The 24,696-nt window shown below is 35.0% G+C and overlaps 1 protein-coding gene across 1 annotated transcript in view; it reads right to left on the reverse strand.

The window, feature by feature from the left end:
• Positions 1-24,696, reverse strand: part of LOC133330087 (mucin-2-like) — a 76,924-nt gene that overhangs the window by 44,623 nt on the left and 7,605 nt on the right. Inside the window, exons 2-3 of the mRNA XM_061538555.1 lie at positions 24,100-24,484; positions 17,750-18,028 (exon numbers count right to left, since the gene is read on the reverse strand). Coding sequence (XP_061394539.1) covers positions 17,750-18,028; positions 24,100-24,484 — 664 coding nt within the window. The remainder of the gene's footprint in view (positions 1-17,749; positions 18,029-24,099; positions 24,485-24,696) is intronic.

Here is a 24,696-nt window from a genome sequence, read left to right on the forward strand (position 1 = left end):
GTGGTGAGAGGAGAAACGTATTTTCAAAACAAAGAAGAACAAGAAAAGCGTGAGCGTGAGCAAATCGAGCTGTACAGAAGTCAGAATAAAGTCCGGAAATGTTAGCAACAAGTAAAATATAAAACCGAAGGCTTTGGTGAAGGCACATCCTCCTGTAGAAAAGAGAAGTAAACTTGATGCTAGCTACAGATAGCATGCTGAGTATCTGGAAGGAGCATTATGATATCAAATAGTGGCGGTGAAAAAGTTACCCAAAACCATTAAAATATGACGGTATAGATATAGTGTATACCACATAGCCAACATGAGGTCAGAATAGCAATCAATCGACTGAAGAAAACGCAGCAGGTGCCGATGGGTTACAAGCCGAACTATTCAATACCGTTTCTCAGATGCTAATCAGGAGCATGCGTCATCTGATTGGTTCAATTTGGCTAGAGGAACCTCAGCATCCTGTGCTCGTGTGCAAAAACGGAGACAAGAGGATATGTACCAATTATAGGACCATCCAGCAGTGATATACAGCGTACTGTGTGAATGACTGAAGCCAATGGTCAATGATATTATTGGACCATTGCCAAATCCACCATTGACGAGATTTTCACTCTGCGCCACATCCTGGAAAAGACTCAAGAAAAACACATCGACACATTTCAACTATTCGTCAACTATAAAGCCATGCCTGCGTTCGGCATTTCTGCAAAATTAATACGGCTATGCAGGATATCTTTAACTGGCACAAGGTCAGCAGGCAATGTCGGAAAGGATCTCTCGGAGCCCTTTAATACCGAACGAGGATTCAGACAATGTGACAGTTTATCGTGTGATATTTTTAACATCCTGCTGGAAAAGGTCATCCGAGACGCAAAGGTGAACAGAAATGGCACTCTGTACACATGTTACTCGCCTACGCCGACGACATCGACATAATGGGTTGAACATTGCTAGCGGTAACAGCCAGCTTTGAACGAATTGAGAATGTGTCTGCCAAAATGGGACTGGAAGTAAATGGCGAGAAGACCAAGCTGTTGGTATCAACGCCCAAGACGTCCAGTAACCTTCTGTGGAACTTGAGAACTACAGATTTGAGGTAGTCAAAGATTTTATATACCCCTGTACCGCCATAAATAAAACTAATGACATCTGTTTTGAAATTCGATGCTACTATGGTCTAAGTAAGCAAGGCCAACTCTCGCCAGACCAAACTCACAAGACGCTGATTCTACCCGTGCTGTTCAATGGATCTGAAGCAATGGTAATTGCACAAGCAGTTGAGGCAGCTCTTGCAGTGTTTGAGAGGAAAAATTCTCTGAAAGATTTAAGGGCCATTCTGTGAATATAGGCGTCGAATGAACCATGAGCTATACCATCTATTTTCGGACATCGACAGAATCAGACTACGTTGGGTAGGCCATGTTGTGCGAATGGATGAGGATGTCCCAGCTCAAAAGGCATATAAAAGCAAGCCAAGTGATGGTTCAGGCAGAAGGGAAGGCCACAAATTAGATAGAAAGAACAAGTAGAAGACAACAAAATGGTATTTCAAATTGGATGAGAATTGCATAAGACCGACGCGCTTGGAAATATTTTTTAAGCTCGGCTTATGGACAACTGTTCTGTCATACGCCAGCTAAGTAAGTAAGTATGTAATTCACTTCGATAAAAAAAAAGTTGGAAGATTTTCAAAAGACTTAAAAAGTTGAGCCTATGTGATGTCTCAAATTCCAGAATGCCAAGTTTTGTGAGGAAATCCGATTAAAATTATTGAAATATGTCAAGGGAAAACACATTGGGTCTTTCATGCACCATTTAGCAAATGGGGACTTATAAAATTGTAATTTGTATTTAACATTTAATAGTCCTAGTAATCCGTTCATATACTATGTAACATAAGGTGAGATTATCCTTTACCCAGCACATTTTTCGCCAGTCATTACATGTACAAATCTAGAAATATGTCTACAATTTAACCCATTAGAGCATGACGTCACATGACATGGGTAGACAAATATTTTCCAATATTCCACTTCTAAAATATCCCTCACAAAATTGCAACGCGTCACAATTTAGATTTTTCAAAATATTGAACCCAAATTTCATAGCTATTTTTTCCGAAGATTTTCTTGCAAATCATTTCTGGGTTTACCGCAATTTTATGCTACGTTAGAATTTAATTTTTCTAAAAGGCTCGGCTGTCCAAAACAGGTATTTGATTTTTAATTTTCGCTCTTGCTCTTCTCGTTTCACCCCCACCCCCGTATTTCGGAAAAGTGAGCTATCATGTTTTTAATTATGGTCTGAAGAAGAAGAAGAAAAAAACAATTTATTACAAAAAATAAAAAATTGGTACGGGGCCTTAGAAAAATTCTTATGTCAACCCATGTTATTTATGACGAACCGAGGTTCCGCAGTGAAAAATGAAATATATGCGAAAACCCGACAACAACAACAAATATGCCATGTTCGGAAGTTATCAAAATAATGGCAGGTACCTTCGCCTCCGCAAAACAAAACATGACTTACAAAATTTGATAGCAGTCGGTAGCCTGTTTTCGATTATTAATTGCTATTTGTAAATTGTACATATTTTATATATATGATGTCACGTTGATGTTGCCTCACCGAAGTGGAGCAGATTTATCTTCCTTCTCCATACCACCACCATATCACTCAGATTGGTATGGCCTAGTACAATACTTCAAGTCATCACAGACACCTTTTTTGTGGATTTTAAAATTTTTCTTGCTTTTGGTCTCCCCACATTATTGAAAATGCTTGCTTTTATGACTTTCACTTTTGTTGTTGCTTCCGCTGTCATTTATAGAATAAAACAACAACAACGTTCCTTATTGAAGTCATGTTGTTTCCGTTTACAAAAAACCGGAAGCTTAACAATATTGATATAAAAATATATATAAAATAAATGCTGTATTAAATCATAAACATATCCGCCATGTTAACGTTGACTGTCCTGTTCGCCGGCGTTATTCGCCCAACCCACAAAGGCGTTTTATTTTGCGATTTCAGATTTCCTTTTTTATGACATCTTTAACTATTACATCGATACATACACACCACGTCATATGTGTAGAAGATGAATTATTTTGTGTGGGGTGGGCTGTGGGTGGAGAAGGTGAGAGGTAATGGAAAGTACTTTAGGTGATGGTATACACGTGACACAATATTTGGGGCATTTAGGAAATATATTTTAAATACAAATAAATCTATAACTTGATAGACAAATTTATTTATTGTTGGTATTATTATAAGAATCCTCTTAAGAATATTGATTAGTTTTGAAGAAATATAGAAGTACTATGTTTCTCATGAGAGAAAAATATATAGCGGAGACATCCATTATTTTTATAAAAATTGTCACCTTAATATTCCTGAAGTCTAATAAAAACATTGTTTTATGATTCTACTAAGTGGATTAAAGAATTCATGAAGAAGCCTTGATGTTCAGTATTCTTTAAATGTTTTAACTGGACCCCAATGCGTATGATTGCTGACACCACGTATACCACAACATCAACCCGTTATGCCACAAAACAACCAGGGCATACGTTCTAATAAGCGATCAGAACCTGTCAAAATATTAGGTTGGTGAAAAAGAAATCCATTGTCGGTAAAATCGGAGAAATTATCGAAGTTTATCGCCATTTTAGCAGTCGTAACATCGCCCAAGACCTAAAAATCGACCATAAACAACTTTAAACCATTTACACAAAGCTAGATTCAAAAAGAACCTCGATATTTGGGTGCCACACCAATTAACAGAACAAAATAGGATGGATTGAATTTCCATCTGCGAAGCCTTGACCAAACGGAATGAGATATAACCCATTTCATAGACGGAAGGTGACTGGAGATGAGAAATCGATAACATTGTGCGAAAACGATCGTGGTCAAAGAGCTGCGAGCAGCTAAAACGGAGGCCAAATCAGAACTAACGGCCAGGAAGGTCCTGCTATGCATTTGTGGTACTGTAAGGGGGATTATTGAGTTGCTTCCATATGACCGAACAATAAATTCTGATCTCTACTGCCAACAACTGGACCGTTTGAAAATAGCAATTGGCCAGAAACGGCCAAAATTGGCCAACAAGAGAGGTGTAGTCTTCCACCAGGACAAAGCTAATCCACTCACATCTACAGTGACTCGCCAGAAACTTCGGGAGCTTGGTTGGGAAATTTTAATGCACCGCCATACAGTGCACCACGCGATTGCCATCTTCTTATTGCATTGACAAATTTCTTTAATGATAAACCAGTTAGGAAAGTAGTAAAGTCGGACGGGGCCGACTATATGATACCCTTCACCACTTTGGGTATATTCAACAGATGGAGTCCTAACAGACGTCGCATTTTGAAGGACCATTAACATTAAATTAAACATTTCATTCCGCAACCTATACTAAATGTTGGTCAGACATAGAGTTGCTCCTTACAATGGGACAAAATTATGTAAATAAATTTTAAGCAAAATATCGAAATCTAAACCGATTTCATCGAAACTTGTCACATGTTAAGTTACACTTATTTCAGTATGTTTTTTGCATTCTGCCATATTTTGAGTTCTTCATTTACTTATAAATCCAAATTTCGTGCAAATCAAAATCGGACGAAAATATATATGGGAGCTATATATGAACCGATTTTCAGGAAATTTAACACACATCGTTCTAGGCTTAATTCAGAATGCTATGCCAAAATTTCGTGCAAATCGAAAGATATGTAGGGACTTTGGTGCACTATTTACCTAAATCGGACGAAAATATATATGGAAGCTATATATAAATTTAAACCAATTTTCACGAAATTTAACACACATCATTCTAAAATTAATAAACGCTGTGCCAAATTTCGTGCAAATCGAAGGATATATAGGAACTTTGGTGCACTATTTACCTAAAATCGGACGAAAATATATATGGGAGCTATATCTATATATGATACCCTTCACCACTTTGGGTATATTCAACAGATTTCAGTCGCATTTTGAAGGACCATTAACATTAAATTAAACATTTCATTCCGCAACCTATACTAAATGTTGGTCATACATAGAACACAAAATTATGTAAATAAATTTTAAGCAAAATATCGAAATCTAAACCGATTTCATCGAAACTTGTCACATGTTAAGTTACACTTATTTCAGTATGTTTTTTGCATTCGGACATATTTTGAGTTCTTCATTTACTTATAAATGCAAATTTCGTGCAAATCAAAATCGGACGAAAATATATATGGGAGCTATATATGAACCGATTTTCAGGAAATTTAACACACATCGTTCTAGGCTTAATTCAGAATGCTATGCCAAAATTCGTGCAAATCGAAGGATATATAGGGACTTTGGTCCACTATTTACCTAAAATCGGACGAAAATATATATGGAAGCTATATATAAATTTAAACCAATTTTCACGAAATTTAACACACATCATTCTAAAATTAATACAGTACGCTGTGCCAAATTTCGTGCAAATCGAAGGATATATAGGAACTTTGGTGCACTATTTACCTAAAATCGGACGAAAATATATATGGGAGCTATATCTAAATCTGAACCGATTTTTCCCAATTTCAATAGGGTTTCATCCAAATCGGATCACAAATGCGACCTGTACTTTGTTCACAATAATTCATGGACGGACAGACGGACATGCGTAAATCGACTCAGAAAGTGATTCTATGCATATATTCAAAAGGAACCATGTGTCTATCTCGTTTCCTTTTGCCTGTTACAAACATATTCAAAAACACATAATTCCCTGTACCACAGTGTGGTGAAGGGTATAAAAAAATTGTTGAATGAAAGCAAAAACTGTCCGAAATAGCATCAAATTTTAGAATTAGTTTAGATTTGTTCGAATTGGTCAACCTTGGCCCGAATTATGACCTTCAAACGGCCAACGCTGCCCGAATGTTGCTCTGTGGTATTTTGGCCCATTCCCGGCGAAGCGCTTGCTTGAGGTGATCGACACTTTAGTATTTTTTAGTGCCAACCTTCCGGAGATTTTGGTGGCCATTGTGCGCTGGAAATGAAGCGAAGAACATCATTTTATAACTATTCTTGGGTGACGCGTGCTGAGTGCGGTGGTGCTGAGTCCTGTTGGAATGTCCAAGGTCTGCGGCCAAAATGTTTGCGTGCCCAAGGCTTTAATACACCCTCCAGAATATTTTCGCGATAATATTCGGCATTTATTCTGATACCACGGTCGATTAATACGAGCGGAGAGCGACCATCGGCTGTTATGGCGGCCCACACCATCACTATGGCCGGCGCTTAAATTCTGGTGGCTAACCGAAGGTGCACATTTTCAGCTGACCTCTTTGGCAAGTAAACACGATTATTTTGTTTGTTTACAAACTACTGGACAACGAATGTTTTCTCATCGGAGAAAACCAAATTCGGCAGTTCACCACTTTCGTCCAAACGAAGCAACTCTTTAGCTCTTTTGAGTCTATTTTCTTTCTGTTGCGGTGTAAGTTCTTGAACTTTTTGGAATTTCAATGGCTTTACCCCGAGCTTATTTTTGAATATTTGCCGAATGGAATATTGCGATATGTTCAGCTGACGAGGTCTAGAATTATGTGTTCTAAATTTCGTGAAAATCGGTTCAGACTTAGATATAGCTCCCATATATGTTTTCGTTCGATTTTAGGTAAATGGTGCACCAAACTCCTTATGTTTGTCCGATTGAAACGACATTTTGAACAACGTATTATATTGAGACTATAAAGACGTTATTGCGTTTTGTTGAAATTGCAGACATAGCTTCCCTATATATTTCGAACAATTATCTGATGAGATTCAATTTTGAACAGTGCGTCGTAACGAATAACGTGTATCAAGTTTGTTTTAAAGCGATTTAAATAATTTTGTCCCATTGTACACATACGACTTTAAATCTACCCGAATGAACAGAAATTTAGCATAGGTTTTAGAATGGCATATGTACGGATTGATGTTAATCGGTTCACATATAGATAAGTATCAGATATTTAAGTTCGTTCAATTTCATGCCAATGTTCCTTTGAAAAGGCGACGTGTTGACTCGTATCATATAGTCAGTCTGACTTTACTACTTTCCTTACTGGTTTCAGCCGAAATATCACCTGATGATCATTGAAAATTATAGGCGTCATTCTTGAACATAAACAGAATCTAATACAAAATTTCCTAGCTATCACCTCGAAATTATGACTCTAATGTGGTAGTGCTAATACTAAACAATATCAAAATAGGTAAAGTCCTGTAAGTATTTACCTATAACTCCCACATCTGAGGACATACACCAATATAATTGGTATCAATTTAAAGGTAAACCACATTAATCGGTTCTACTTTCTTTAGCAGAAAACATAAATGCCATAAAATACTTTTTTTTTTTAATTTTTCACACAAATGTCTGGGTACATTTGAACCGCTAAATATTGACTGATCTTCGTCAAAACAGTCATGCTTACTCAGACCCCTTTCACTATGTACAATTTCGAGATGTTCGGGTCATAATAGTGGTCTCTAGAGCGACCAGAACAGACAGGCAAAAATATTAATATTTTTGGTCTATTTCATCCCCCGATTTCATTTTAACGGATCATTGCCAAAAACAATAGGGGCTTTCTTTGGTCAGAACCCACCCAACGTGCAAATTTTCATGACGATTGGTCCATAACTGTGGCTCGTGTTTACAAATTATAATGGACTGATGGGCGGAAGGACACACATGTCTAGTTAAACTCAGCCAGTTGAGAAATGACAATCGGTATACTAAAGAAACGTCTACGATTTTGGTCTATTTCGCAGCTTTACAAGCTCATGGGGCCACACAAAGCTTTAATATTTTGACACCATAGTTGTGTGGGGTAAGAAAATTGCCAGCTCAGCAAATATATGTTTGATTAGGTATGATCGCCCTGGCCTTCAAATGAAACACATAAACATTTGAAATCTTTGTTCCAGGATTCCTTCCAAAATAAGAAAATCTACGTTTAAAGTAATATTCTTAATTTATTTAACTACAATTTACATAAAAGCTTTTCAGAATTTAAAAAAAAAATCCTTTTATGTTACAAGTAACCTTAAACAACATTCACAGACTGAATCATATACATATTCAAAGATTCATATATATCTTTGAGTACGATATATTTTTTACGGTTGATGCTTTTACTTTCAGTAGTTTATGTTTCTTTTTTTTCGCGGAATTGTCTTTCATTACTGTAACAACTATATTTTCGTTACGCTTTTTACAAACGAAACTACATTTCTGGGGGAACACATGGGCCTATGACTGCTGTCAATGTGTATACGCCACCAAATCCTTTTATACCCTACCCCGAATATAAAACATAAGAATAAATATTTTCAAAACTTCCGAATCATTAAGAAATAATGGATTTCAAACGGTAACCCTTTATTTTATCCTACAGATTGGTTGAGAGATTAAAACTCCCCCTAACTCTTAGAATACATAGCTGTGTTTATATTAAATAAATGGAAAAAAATAATTTTTGTAAAAATACTAAGCTAAAAATATTTTTATCCTTATGCCGTTTATTGTGACAATGAAAATCAAGGAGGATAGCTATGGAGGTGGTATACTCTTAAAAAAGCACAAGCCTACGTGAATACGCCTTAAACGTTGGAACAAAAAAAAAAACAACTTATCGAAATACCTACAAAACACTTACGCAGCAAAACTTTCACTAGCAGAGATCTAAGAACAAGTTAAGAAAATATGTATATGTGTGACTGTGTGTGTGTGCTGTCTGCATGATGGTTACAACAGCGACGACGAAGACGACGACAAAGTATGACTATGACGATGTTAATATTTTCATAGAAGATTTATGGCATTCTTAGCATGAAGAACAAGAGGAGGTAGTTTTTTCTACCGTGAAATTTATATTTGTTTTTTTGTGATTCGTTCACACACAGCATGCTGGTAGTAAAAGTGGCTTGTGGTTGAGTTGGAGGAATAAAATGGAATGGGTGATTTTTTTTTTTTTTTTGGTTTCCGCTCGGTTAGCAGTTACTGCAGCGAGCTCACACACACATTTTATTATAAAAAGAAATTGTCTCTAAGCTTAACTTCCATTGACTGTGTCGTGACTGTTTAACCGCCCATTTTAGTGTTTTGGTTCCACCTTTTTTCACATTTTGTTGAATGTTGAAAGTAGACAGCCAACGCATAAAATAATTCCTTTTACTTCTTTTTGAAATGTCCTTATAACGAACGAAACTAAATTTATATAAATTGTTTTATTTCGAAGTCACATTGCTGTGAAAAGGTAAAAGATAGGGCGTTGTTAAGGCCGTTTCATGGAGGTGTAATAGTATTTTTTTTCGCGCATATAATCATAAGATATTCAAAGTTGCAGTTTTTAATCTTTATCCTTGACGAAAAAATTTTCTTGTAGGTATAAGAGATTATTATGAAATTTTTAAAATGCGAAAAATAGTTCACTTAAAAAATAATACATAATTTATATGATCTTCTAACTTTACTTCCTTTCTAGAGGGCATAAGAGTACTTTCCATATTTTCCATGAGAAATATCTTCACAAAACCTTCTCCGAAGTATACAGGTATGCTAGTTTTCTTTCTAACATGCTTTGAAGTTGTAGTTATCCCTGAACTGTCCATAAAATTTGATTTATTTTGTGTAATGAGTATCAGTGCGTATGAGTGCTGTCAACACGAATACGACCGCAGTCAGATTATTATTAATTTATTTATATTTGTACATTATTGCGATATTGTTCTGTCCCTATTTCGATGCGATTTTTATCCCTTCAATGGTAGCATCGTTCATTTTAAACACAACACAGTGATGGTCCAATCGTCACCAAATGCATGTGGTTCGGTCGGATCAGAAAATACCCCTACTGTTTTTGGTAATGTTCGGTTAATAGTTAGGGGATAAAATGCACCAAAAACTGCATAGAATCATTTTTTGAGTCGATTTATGCCTGTCCGTCCGTCTGTTGGTGTTAAATTGTAAACAAAGTACAGGTCGCATTTATAATCCGAATTGGATGAAATTTTGCACAGCTCATTTATTTGGCCCAAGGACGAACCCTATTGAAATTGGGAAAAATCGGTTCAGATTTAGATATAGTTCCCAAATATAGTTTCGTCCGATTTAATGTAAATGGTGCACCAAAGTTCCTATATGACATTCGATTTGCACGAAATTTGGCACAGCTCACTTATTGAGTCTAGAATGATGTGTGCCAAGTTTCGTGAAAATCGGTACAGATTTAGATATAGCTCCCATATATAGTTTCGTCAAATTTTATGTAAATGACCCACCAAAGTCCCTATATATCTTTCGATTTGCTCGAAATTTTGCATAGAATAACGTCGTTGTGTTTTGTAGAATTACAGACAAAATCCAACGAATGTCCGATTGATATTTTTTGAAATCGATTTACATACTTTTGTCTCATTGTAACAAACGAATGGCATGTATATGGATGGATCTAAGTCGGTTCACATTTAGATACGGATCACACATTTTAGTTCATCCACTGTCATAATAATGGTCCAAGGTCTGCTAGGATGCATCTGTTTAATATGCCCATATTGGTAAGCGGCCCGTCCGACTTTACAACTTTCTTGTTGTTTTGATGAAGATCGGTCAATATATAGCGGGTCAAATATACACAGGCTTTTGTGTGAATAATGTAGATAGTATATCCAAGAGGAATTGTTGACCTTTAAATTGTTGTTGTATGTACTCAAATATGGGAGTTATACGTAAATATTTAAAGGTGACTATGTGTTATGATATTGTTTAATATTTCTATTACTCTCACTAAGTTCAAGGACGACGAAATGCTATTTTGGTAGTGCAATGAACTGAAAACCATATTTTTGCAGGATTTTCTATTCATTATTATATGCAGAACATCGCATATTGATTCGGACCATTAACATGTGGCATCCAACGTTCGAACCCGTCTTAATGTAGCAGCAAAGATGCGATCTAATGTAACACGGAAACTCTACGTCGAAAAGCTGCAAACACATTTATTTACAAAATATCTATTTTTGGCCTGTCAAAGCCTCATAATCTACCGTAATCAAATTGAATTTTGTGATTTATTTCATATTTTAGTTGCTACCGTTTCAAAGAACATTGTAGGTATGCTTTAAACACCATACACCTAATATTTCAGTTTATACCGTCTTTTATTGGTACTTCATATGTGTCTGTGGAGCGTATACATAACGACATAACACTAATACGCCTAAACGTTCTAAACTTTTCAATGTCGTTCTCTTTGTCCCACTGAAAAACATGTTTCAATTGTTTCATCTGTTTTTGATTAGAATACTAAGAACTGATGAAATTATCTGAAATTGTCTGCTGACAATAGCATTTAACGTGTACATTCTCACATAATTGTTCATAATGATATTCTATTTGTTTCTAAATAATTTCATTACAACCACAACAGCAACAACAAAACCCTCCTTACCTCCTCCACCCCCAAATGTTAGCTACATACACGTGCGTGTCATATGACATCCTTGTAACATATTTAAATGTCTTCAAAAATTAAATATACATTCCCCAAACAATTTTTCAGATTCGTGTACTTCTCCTCCCCTTCCTTCTACAACTTGTTGTTTATGGCCTTGCCATTATCATCAACCTCATCCACTACATACTTATTCTGCCTCTCCAATATATGTGTTTGTATGTGTAGGCCTATTGTCATTGCCTCGATCTCTCATCCATCATAGACGCTTACCACATTTGCCACAGCAATTATTTTTTTAAAGTGGTTTTAACATATGAATTAATTGGGTCATACTCTTCTGTGCTGTTGTTAATTGCTCCTCCCTTTTTGTTGAAAAATGAAAAAATAAAATATTTCCAACAAAGGCCATAAGGCGTTGCTGCCATTCCATTGAATAATGTTCAACAATTTTATATTAAATTATGTTTGGTAGGGACAATGAAGGGACGGAAGGAAAACAGGCAGCTGCGTTGGCAGTTACTGACAGTAGTGATTTTGATAATAAGTAAAATTTTCGAGAGGGCGATATATTTTAAGAATTTTTTTTCGGTATGTAGGGGGAAAATCTGTGGTAATGTTGGTGTGGCGTTTCATTGGTAGGATTTAAATTTAAAGATTAAATTAGAGATTTTCTGTAAGGCCCATAGATGTTTCCATGACAGCACAAAGTGTTCTAAAAATAGTACCTAAGAAGAATAATTCGATGGTGAGAATTGAGAATAATTAGATGGTGAGAATTTGTCGTAGATTCAGTGGATTCGGCCATGCTTACGTCCTAATTTTCTGGAAAACATCATATTTTATTGTCGAATTGGATATAATGTTAAAGGGTTTTGATCAAATTATAAACTCTACTATAATACGGAGACTATAAGAAACAGAAAATGTGAAAATTGTTTTATAGTTGCTATACCCTCAGCCTTACTACTAATAAGGGTATATAGAAATATCCGTTCATTAATCCAAGATTAAGTCTGAATATGGGACATATCAGTTCATTATATCTTCCACAATGTGTTAATTTTTTTAAAAAAAGATTTATTTACATCGTTTGAGGAACATCGGTACATATAAGTGTTGCCAACACGTATACGATGTCATTCACATTATTAAAGTAGTATGATCAAATTATACACGCTACTATAATATGGAGACAATACGAAACAGAAAGTGTAAACATTGTTTGTGTACCCACAACCTTACCACTAATAAGGGTATATATCATATGACTTACGTCATTGTTTCAATCTCTGCTGCTATTGTTCCGCTATCCTCTGTCCGGTATCATAGTTTCTCATACGATGTGAATACTCTTCTTTCAATTATTCGGTCTGAATCAAAACTAATCAAAGAGGATCCGATTGTAGCCTCTACTATATTTGTCAGCACATGTTAAAAATATTTAGGATTCAATCTAGACCGGCCATTTATCATTTGTGCTAGTGTTCCACAATCCCATGAGTCCCTTTCCGGTATTATAGTTTCACATAATGTGGCTACTCTTGTTTCAGGTATTCGATTGATGATCCGATTGTAGCCTGTGCTATATAGTCCTTAATAAAAAATCCTAAATTAGTATGCAGAAAAAAAGAAACGCATTACATAATGTCCAGAGCAATCAGGAAACCCCCAACTAGGGCTTTGGAGATTATATTGTGTACTGGGAAAGTGCCCGCTACTTCGTTTGCGGAAAGAGAGTACAAAACAAATAAATAATTTTCTATATGGAAATCGTGAATTCTTTCCGAATCTCTTTCTTATTTCCACTATACAGATTTCGAACAAATATAACAAAATGCAAATGGTTCTAAATTTAGTATCACTTAGTACCTACAAGTACAAATTTCCTAAACTACGTCAATCCTACAATTCACAGTCATTTTATTTATATTCACAATTTCAAGATTCCAGCTCTATCTGTACACCTATATCCAGCTTTTAGTACTTAATGTATTCATAACTACTACTTTCCAAAACCACTTCAATCATACACTCCAAAAGTAATTGTTATTCCAAAATTCAGGAGCCCAGCTCTGTCCGTTCACACAATTATAAATTGTGCCAAATTTAGTACCGTTTATTTCACATAAGTACGAATTTTAACCCTACGGTCAACATCCAAAAAAGTATACGTAGATCAATAACCGTGGTAAATTTGTACCCAACCAAAGATAGCTCTGTAACTCATTAAAAAATTGGACTATCGTGAGGTTTTTTGTTTTAACTTAGTCTTTACGGATCTGATCTATTGTGAGGTTTTTTGTTTTAAATTAGTCTATACGGATCTGATCTAGATGTAGGAACTCAAAATTATATATACATTAAAATAATGTATATTTAAATCCATGCTTAAATGATAATCTATTTAAATGGGTTAAGCTTTTTTAGTTATTTTTTTTTTATTAGGATATTATTTAGGTGTTCCTCAACCCCTCTGCAAATTTTTGTGGCCCTAGACAACATGGGCCATCAGGGCGACTCGTGGAAATCAGAAACTACCTTGGTTTTCCTTTGGTATACAGCATGGATTTAAATATATATTATTTTAATGTATGTATAATTTTGAGTTCCTACATCTAGATCACTTTCGCATAGACTAATTTAAAACAAAAAACCTCACGATAGTCCAATTTTTTAATGAGTTACAGAGCTATCTTTGGATGGGTACAAATGTACCACGGTTATTGATCTGCGTAGGCAATAACTTTAAAAAATTGTAAAAATTATATATATGGAAAATATTTATAATTTTTTTCTTCGATTATGTGTGAAAATACCTCAAGAATGATTCCTCAAAATTCGATCCAAATATCTCCATTATTAAAAGTTTTACAGCATTTTTATTCGAAAAAAGTTACAAATGTACCCGGTTATTGACCGCAGGGTTAAAAACTACCCCCAATATCTCAGTTCTACCTTCCAACAGTAATGATTATTCCAAATTTTTTATTCAAATTCGTTATTCAAATCTAAATTGTTCGGAATTTAGTCCATTTAGTACTATTCGTACACATAAATTCGAATTTCCAAACACTTATTTGTTATACCATTCACCACACTGTCGTACTGGGTATTATGTCTTTGTGCATATGTTAGTAACAGGCAAATCGAATAGAGATAGACCCATGGCTCCTTTAGAGAATATGCATAGAATCACTTTCTGAGCCTATATATGCATGTCGTCAGTCCGTCTGTTGATGTTAAATTGTAAACAATGTACAGGTCGCATTTATAATCCGATTTGGATGACATTTGGTTCAGCTCATTTATTTCGCCCAAGGACAAACCCTATTGAAATTAGTAAACATCGGTTCAGATTTAGATATAGCTCCCATATATATTTTCGTTCGATTTAATGTAAATGGTGCTCCAATGTCCCTATATATCTTTCGATTTGCACGAAATTTGGCACAACGTACTGAAATTAACCAAGAATGATGTGTGCCAAGTTTCGTGAAAATCGGTTCAGATTTAGATATAGCTCCCATATATCTTTTCGTCCGATTTAAGGTAAATGATACACTAACGTCCCTAAATATTTTTCAATTTGCAAGAAATGTGGCACAGCGTACTGACTTAAGCCTAGAATGATGTGTGCTAAGTTTTATGAAAATCGGTTCAGATTTAGATATAGCCCCCATATATATTTTCGTACTATTTTATGTAAATGGTGCAGCAATGTCCCTATATATCATTCGATTTTCACGAAATTTGGCATAGCGTACTGAATTGAGTCTAGAATTATGTGTTCAAAGTTACGTGAAAATCGGTTCAGATTTAGATATAGCTCCCATATATATTTTCGTCCGATTTTATGTAAATGGTGCACCGAAGTCCATGCATATCTTTCGATTTGCACGAAAATTTGGCATAGCGTAGAATGATGTGCGATAAGATTCGTGAAAATCTTTCTAGATTTAGATATAGCTCTCATATATACTTCGTCCGTGAAAAACGGTTAAATGAAATGAAATTTAGCATAGCTTCCAGAAAAGTATAAAAATCACATATTAAAGTTCGTTTAATTTCATGTCAATGTTCTTTCGAAAAAGCGGAGTCTGTTAGGAGACATATGTAGAATATACCCAAACTGGTGTAAGGTATTATATAGTCGGCCCAGTCCGACTTTACTACTTTCCTTACTGGTTATATCTGTTAAATAAGTACTGAGATATAGAGCTCTAAAAAAGTGCCGAATGGTCCACAAGAAGGACAGCACCATCTGTATAAAAGAAATTGATATTCAAGATAATTTGAAGCGGCCCACTATGGGCCACAGATCTAATTATTTGGCCATATTAGAGCAGTGGGTTTATGAAATAAATACATATCACATATACAGGTTTCAGGGACGATCATTCCAATTATTTCCACCTTCATTATAATCACCAGTTGTTTAATTGACCGTCATTTCAAATATAAATTATGTTCACAAAAATATGAAATTTCGACTTTGACATCATGTCATTTGAAAAACGTGACATCATGTCATTTGAAAAACGTGAGCAAAATATTTTCATCTCTACCTGAAATGGACATCCTGACCCATAGTGCGGTCGTCGCAGCATTAAGTTTTAAAGCAATGAACGAGTAGGTAGTCACTGGCTCGACTAGAAATCCTTCATATATATTTTTTGAGAACTTTGAACTCTATTTTCTCTCACGACAAAGGCTTTTCTATGCCTAATAGTCGGCACATACATACAAATGTAAATCCTTTATTTCAAAAAAAGGATTTTGTATCAATTTTCAATTAATTTTTATACCTATTAGAGGATATATTTCTAATATGTCTGCCAATTTTATAAACAGTCCTCCTATAATTGGAATTAGTTGAATATGTTACCTTAAAAGGATATTCTATTCATGTACCCCATCCCCCTTGTAATCAAAACATACACATTGTATTTCATCATCATTTAAACTATATTAAACATTTATTGAAATGAGGAAAGTTGTAAAACCCTTCTACCAAACTTTTTTTAAAAAAAATATTTTATGACAAATATAAAAACAACATTTAAAAAAATATTTATGTTACATATTTTTTTATATTCCCCCTAACACCAATACCCGTTTTCGTTTCACATAAAATCGTAAATACGACTAAACATAAAATGAGATTTTAATGGATTGATATGTTTAAGGCGCATATTCTTCATACCAGGTAGCGGTATCATAAAATGTCAATGATTCAATAGATTGAATAAAGAAATAAATACATAAATATAAAATAAAAATAAAAAATGTATATATCAATAAACTTTGAAATTGGACAATTCCATTTCCGTCCCATACCCCGCCCAAAAATGTCGAGACAACTTTATTACATTGGACAATGCCTGTCTAGATATTAATGACATTTCATGAACTTTAATAAATTTTATTGTTGTTTTTGAAGTCATGGAGGTTATTTGTTTTGTACTCACTTTCAATGTGTATCAATATTAGTCAAATTGAAATGCTAAAAAAGATACAAACACACACAAATCATTTCCTTCAGATTTTTTGTTTTTCCATTATGGGAATAAAAGCCACAAATTGTACTTGGACACCACATAAACCACAAAAGAATGAAAAACAACAACAAAAAAACTTCCACTACAAGTGGCGGTTTCCATGATGGATGGAGGCATAAATAATCAATGGTGTTGGATAGTGACCTCCCAAAAATGAAAGTTTTAAAGTGTCTATGAAAATATTTGGTAAAGATAATTTTCTTAAAATCATATCTGGGGGCCATTTAAAATGCGATTATTGTGTGAAAAGCTAAAGAAGAGCGCTTCAGTTTCAGGATGTTGGAAAAATTTTCACCTACATACATCAATGACATCAAAACTCCCTCCGTCGTTCCCCAAAAAAATAAAATTTTATTTTTCTAAAGACAATTTTTGAAAGCCTTATCCGTAAACCATTTAAATACACTCCTTGTGGTTTAGAGGCCATTAGATTTTCCATTTTTTTTTTCATTTCCTTATTGTCCCCAGCAATCGGCAAACATGATTAAATATTGAAAAACAAAACCATTAAAAATTTGTGGTTACCTTCGAAAGGTTATTTTTTCGTTTTCTTCTACGAAGGTAAGTGGTTTTTGTTCTCCAATCGCCCCAAACCATTTATGTACCTCTTATTCTACCCCACCCACATCTCCTTTTAACAAAATTAAATTTAAAAAAAATGTATATCTTTTTTAGTTTACTTACTCTCTGTACTCCATTCGGGTTCACAATTCTGCCACGGCAACTTGGTGCGAAACGATGCAAACATATAGAATATAGTCCAGGCAATAATTAGATTATAGTACAACATAACAATGGCCGATACAATAATCATGCCCGTACCCAAACCACAAAGCAGCGGGCAAAACCGTTGATAGATAGCCACCGGTCCCAGGGCGGCATATTGACCGAATGACAATTCCATGAACATGAGCGGAAGGCCGGCAATAATTAACATAATGGTGAAGGGTATAAGAAAGGCGCCTGGAAGAAGAAAAAAAAGAGAAAAATGAGAGAATACAAATAATGAATGATTAGAAGACATGAAAATCACATAATAATCAAAAATTTTTTTTTATAAATTAAAATTATCAACGGTCACTGGAAATTATAAAGAAAAATGCGTTATTTTTTGCCCAAAAGGAGTTATCAATCAAAGAGGCAGCTAAAAAATGTCCTATCAATCATTCCAATGATTCATGGTCTATTTTTTTAATATTCAGAGCTCATATGTTTTGTGGCCTAATGGAGTTGACACGTTTGTGCATTGAGTATTAAAATTTGAAATACTTTTCTTATAAAATAACAAATCAATCATCTAATAGCTTAAAATCGTGGCGAAAATGTCTAAAGGAACACTGACATTGAATTATGTTAAATATAAGCTAAATGTCATTCAATCCATGTTGCTGGTTTAAAAAAAAATATTTCTTTAAATCTACGACTTTTCAATGTATACTAAATTTTTCATTTGGTCAGATATAGAGTTGCTTCTTACAATGGGATAAAATTACGGACGCCCTTTGATTATTTAAATAAATATCTGATAAACATGAGGAGTTTGGTGAACCATTTATTTAAAATCGGGCGAAAAAATATATAAAAGCTATATCGAAATCTAAACCGATTTCATCGAAACTTGTCACGGGTTTTGAGTTCTTTACGCATCATTTACTTAAATCGGGATATGGTAGCTCTATCCAAATTTGAACTGATTTCAGCAACAACTTCCACATGCTAAGTTACATTAACTTCATTACGTTGTGCAAAATTTTGTGTCAATCGGCCTAATGTTGGGTCTATCATTTAACTAAAATCGGACGAAACTATAAATGGGAGCTATATCTAAATTGGAACCGATTCCTACAAAACTTGGCAAACGTTAGGTAATATTAATTTCAGTACGTTGTGCTAAATTTTGTATCAAACGGCCTAACTTTGGGTCTTTTGTGAACCTTTTACTTAAAATCGGACGAAACTATATCTAGGTGCTATATCTAAATCTGAACCGATTTCAACAAAACTTGTCACACTTTATGTTATATTATCTTCCCTACGTTGTACAAAATTTTGTGCCAATCGGACCCACCTGGGGAATTCGGTGCAGAATTTATATCTAATTTCGAGGTACTAAAGTTGTGCAAAATTTTGTGTCAATGTTGTGTAAAATCGGACGAAAAAATATAGGAACTATATCTAAATCTTGACCAATTTTCAGGAAACTTAACACACATCATTTAAGACCTAATTCAGTACAGTATGTCAAACTTCGTGCAAATCGAAAGTTATATCGGGACTTTGGTGTCCCACCTTAGCACACATCATTCTAGACTTTATTCAGTACGCTATGCCAAATTTCGTGCAAATCGAAAGATATATAGGGACTTTGGTGTACTATTTACATTAAATCGGACGAAAATATATACTAGAGCTATATCTGAATCTGAACCGATATTCAGGAAACTTAACACACATCATTATTGACCTAATTCAGTACACTATGCCAAATTTCGTGCAAATTGAAAGATATATAGGGACTTTGGTGTACCATTTACCTCAAATCGGACGAAAATATATATAGGAGCAATATCTAAATTTGAACCAATTTTCAGGAAACTTGACACACGTCATTCTAAACCTCATTCATTACGCTACGCCAAATTTCGTGCAAATCGAAAGATATATAGGGACTTTGATACACCATTTACATAAAATCGGACGCATATATATATGGGAGCTATACCTAAATCTGGACCGATTTTCAGGAAATTTAACGCACATCATTCTAAATCTAATTCATTACGCTGTACCAAATTTCGTGCAAATCGAAAGATATATAGGGGCCGTTTACATTAAATCGGACGAAAATATATATGGGAGCTATATCTAAATCTGAACCGATTTCTCCCAATTTCAATAGGGTTCGTCCTTGAGCCAAATAAGTGCCCTATGCCAAATTTCATTCAATTCGGATTATAAATGCGACCTGTACTTTGTTTACAATTTAACATCGACAGACGGACGGACGGACATGCATAAATCGACTCAGAAAGTGATTCTATGCATATTCTCAAAAGGAAACATGTGTCTATCTCGCTTCCTTTTGCCTGTTACAAACATATGCACAAAGACATAATACCCTGTACCACAGTGTGGTGAAGGGTATAAAAACGTGTAGAGATACGTAAACTCTACAGGCCTGGTAAAAACTGTACACAATGGCACTCAAATTTTGGAGTGCCTAGAACTTTTTCTTTAAATTTTTTAAGTTATAATTCTAATACGAGGACTACTATATATTTCTGTTCTAAAAATGACAATGCGAATATTTCTCAGCATATCGAAGTACTTGTTCGACTTTGATTGACAAACCTCCAACTAGGGTTGTCAAATTCCTATTCAAAAATTGCAAGCCATTACTTTTTGAAAAGCTGTACAAAACAAGAACAATTCGGCATAAAAAACATGCCCTCCACCATAAGGTGGTCTATGTCATTGTAAATATTTGGTAGGAAGGTTTAACACCCATAAGAAAACTAAAATATCAAATATAGGCAATTCAGTTAAAAAACGTACTCAAGCTAACGTTTTTGGGAAGTTATATGGGGTCTACCCCGAATATTTAAGATAATATTGATCGCTACTGCTAAATTGGTTCACATTGCTTAAAATACCGAAATTTGAGAGGTACCATTCATATGTCATTGTCAGGGTGAAAATAGTGTGTAATGTCGCAAAATATTGGCCCTAGACGCACCTTCAAGTATACCTATCGTCATATCTCGACTAACTGGGCCGATCTAGAGATGTGTGTACGTCCGTCTGTCTATTATAATTTGTAAACACGAAATTTTGCATGTAGGATGGTTCTGGCCAAAGAAGACCCCTATTGTTTTTGGTAATGTTCCGTTAATATTTAGGGGATGTATTGGACCAAAATCTTTATTTTGTCTGTTGTTCTGATTGCTCTATCGACCACAATTATAATAAGAATACCACGGAATTTTACACCAGGAAGACATGAAATCAGCATGACTGTTTTCATGAAGATCGGTCAGTATTTAGCAGGTAAAATAGAACCAGGGGTTTGAGTGAAAAATTACCACATTTTTCTTGTGGGCGTATATATTTACACCTGAATGACCCGAAGTTGATAGTTTATCCAAGAGGATATACTATCAATTTATACCACTTATATTGTTGTATGTACTCGGATGCCGGAGGAATACGTAAATATTGAAAGGTATTTATGTTTTATGATATTGTTTAGTATTACTATTACCTCACTAGAAAGCGTGAGTTTCGCGCTGATCACTTTGAAATTTTATATAATTTTCGACGATATTGAGATGATATTTAGGGATCCAATGAAACGAAAACATTTATTTCTCCAGATTTTCCAAACCCCTCTAGAGGTAATTATTATATGCAGAGCATCGCGTATTTTACACCGAGAAGGGAATCTGACCAAATACTTAGAATGGCTGTTTAGATGATGATCGGTCAATATTCCGAGGGTCAAATCAGCCAAAACCTAAAGTGACAACATTTCTATTTTATTGCGTAAATACTCCAAATATTCGGGAAAACCAAATTAGGAAAATATGTCAGGGTTGGAAAGTGGAGCTATTGACCTGATCGGTCAAAAGGGTGGAAATATCGCTATATATAGCCCAAGCTCAGAATATAGAACCGCAAATAGTTAGATTTTCGTGGTAGTTGTGGAGGGTAACATATGGTCGGTACGTCCAACATAGTGCTCCGCTCAATTTTTTTTTTAGAAAATCTATCTTCCAAAAACTATCAATATTGCTAAACATTTCAAAGTAGCCCTCATATAACGGTACCCCCCAAAATTTCAGTTTTATCGTTAATTTAATATTTTGAATTTCCATTTGGTGTCAAATCTCACTACAAAAAATGATAAATGAAGGTTCCCGTTTTGTTAGAGACACTGGTATATTTAGGATTTCACACAATTTCGCATTCTCCTGGGCATCTCGATCGATCTTAGATATTTGGAATATCCAACTCATGGGTGAAGGTATAAATATTTTGGCCCGGCCGCACATATCTTCATTATACGCTTCACCCCACTGTGATACAGGGTATTATGTCTTTGTGCATATGTTTGTAACAGGCAAAAAGGAATCGAGATAGACCCATGGTTCCTTTTGAAAATATGCTTAGAATCACTTTCTAAATCGATTTACGCATGACCGAATCTCTGTCCGTCCATCCATGTTAAATTGTAAACAAAGTATTGGTCGCATTTATTATTCGAATTGGATGAAATTTGGCACAGCTCATTCATTTGGCCCAAGAACGAACCCTATTGCAATTGGGAAAAATCGGTTCAGATTTAGATATAGCTCCCATATATAGATTCGTCCGATTTAAGGTAAATGGTGCACTAAATGGTGCACCAAAGTCCCTATATATCTTTCGATTTGCACGAAATTTGGCATATCGTACTGAATTGAGCCTAGAATGACGTCTGCCAAGTTTCGTGAAAATCGGTCCAGATTTAGATATAGCTCCCATATATAGTTTCGTCCGATTTAATGTAAAGGGTGCACCATAGTCCACATATATCTTTCGATTTGCACGAAATTTGGCATAACGTACTGAATTGAGCCTAGAGTGATGTCTGCCAAGTTTAGAGAAAATCGGTCCAGATTTAGATATAGGTCCCATATATAGTTTCGTCCGATTTCATGTAAATGGTGCACCAAAGTCCCTATATATCTTTCGATTTGCACGAAATTTGGCATATCGTACTGAATTGAGCCTAGAATGACGTCTGCCAAGTTTCGTAAAAATCGGTCCAGATTTAGATATAGCTCCCAAATATATAGTTTCGTCCGATTTCATGTAAATGGTGCACTAAAGTCCCTATATATATTTCGATTTGCACGAAATTTTGCATTTGACTGATAGGAACAAAACGTACTGAAATTAGTATAACCTAACCTGTGACAAGTTTCGTTGAAATCGGTTCTTATTTGGATATAACTTCCATATATATTTTCGCCCGATTTTAAGTAAATTGGACATCAAACTCCTCATGTTAGTCAGATTGACATCAAATTTTTCCCAACGTTCAAAATTGAACATAGAATTACGTGGTTGCGTTTTCTAGAAGTACAGACATAGCCCACTTAAAAAGCGTGTCTGAAATCCTCCAAAGACTGGTTATATGGGGACTACACCAAAACGTGGACCCATATACATACTTCATTCATCTTCTCGTTTGTAAAAAATGTTAACCTTGTATATTGATTATCTTCGGAAGTTAGTGTGATTACAACAGAAAGGAGGACACGATTAAATCGATTCAGAATTTTGCCCTGATCAATAACGTCATCCGATTGGGCTTTGGCCAAGATGATGAATTTCATGGCAAATCGTTATCATCGACGAAGCATATTTTTGGCTGACTCGACCAGGCACATTTTTTAACCGAATTGCCTTAAAATTGATTGTGCAGGTTCTCATGGGGTGTAAAATATTCCTGCATTTGGTTGTAATTGGTATAAAGGGTTCATGAAGGCTGACATATATATTTACAGATACATAATGATTAATATAGATCCATGTTTTCACATAGCCTCCACATAAAGAATCCGAACCATTTCTTTTGCATATATATATATATTTAAAAAAAAATTCTCCACTATCGAAGTGTAATCTATGATCACTGAATATTAACCACTTATCCATCAATAATGTTGACCTATATATTTAAAAAATTATTTCCTCAGTGAACCCACTTTTATAATTATGTTATCGTACAAAGTAGATATTGGAGCCTGCACAAATAATTCTGAAATCCCTTGCTATAAATTTATTCAATTTTCCAAAAACTTTAGGGTAAATATGTATGGTCACACAATAAAAATCACCAAAATGAAAGATCAAACAATTCGTAGAAATTAAGCTATAATACCAAACTATTATTAGATTTTATATCTCAATAATTAAAAAAAACTACTATCAATTAAGCCTAATATTTGTATATCGCAACACATAAAACCTCCTGCACTCGTACTTACCTCCTCCATTATTATAGCATAGATATGGGAAACGCCAAACATTACCCAGACCGACAGAATAGCCCAATAACGATAACAAAAAATCAAATCGTCCCGTCCAATTGCCTCTTTCCGGTTCATTGGTCTCAGTCTGGGCTGTAACATCCAACGTGAGCAGGGCAGCATGTGAGTCGACATCTCGTAGTGTTGCTACTGTCGGAACTGATGTTATGGTAGCGGCTGGCGTTGCTGCTGCGGCCGCAGGCTGTCCTTTAGACGCCACCGTTTGTTTATCCACTTTGGCAGGTTTGGGTGTGGGTGGTGCCGGTATTGGGGCAGGTGCATTATTGTATGGCATTTTTTGGCCCGGAGGCAATTCAATGGAAGAGAAACGATCTTCATTTTCCTGCAACGAAATGCGAAAACAAAAGAAAACAAATCATCATCATCGGCATCAGCATGATTGCAGTCAATTTGAATGAAATCCAAAATCAAAACAAATTATTTGAAAATTTCCGCTTGGTCTAATCAAAATAATAAACAACTCAAAAAAGAACGAAAATATTGAATGGTCGATAAAAATAGATGTGAGTGTTGAATGTTATGAGGAAGTTGAGC

The sequence above is a fragment of the Musca vetustissima genome, unplaced genomic scaffold, assembly GCF_032173495.1.
Source record: "Musca vetustissima isolate MV318-11 ecotype Yass unplaced genomic scaffold, APGP_CSIRO_Mvet_v1 utg9686, whole genome shotgun sequence".
Lineage (NCBI taxonomy): Eukaryota > Metazoa > Arthropoda > Insecta > Diptera > Muscidae > Musca > Musca vetustissima.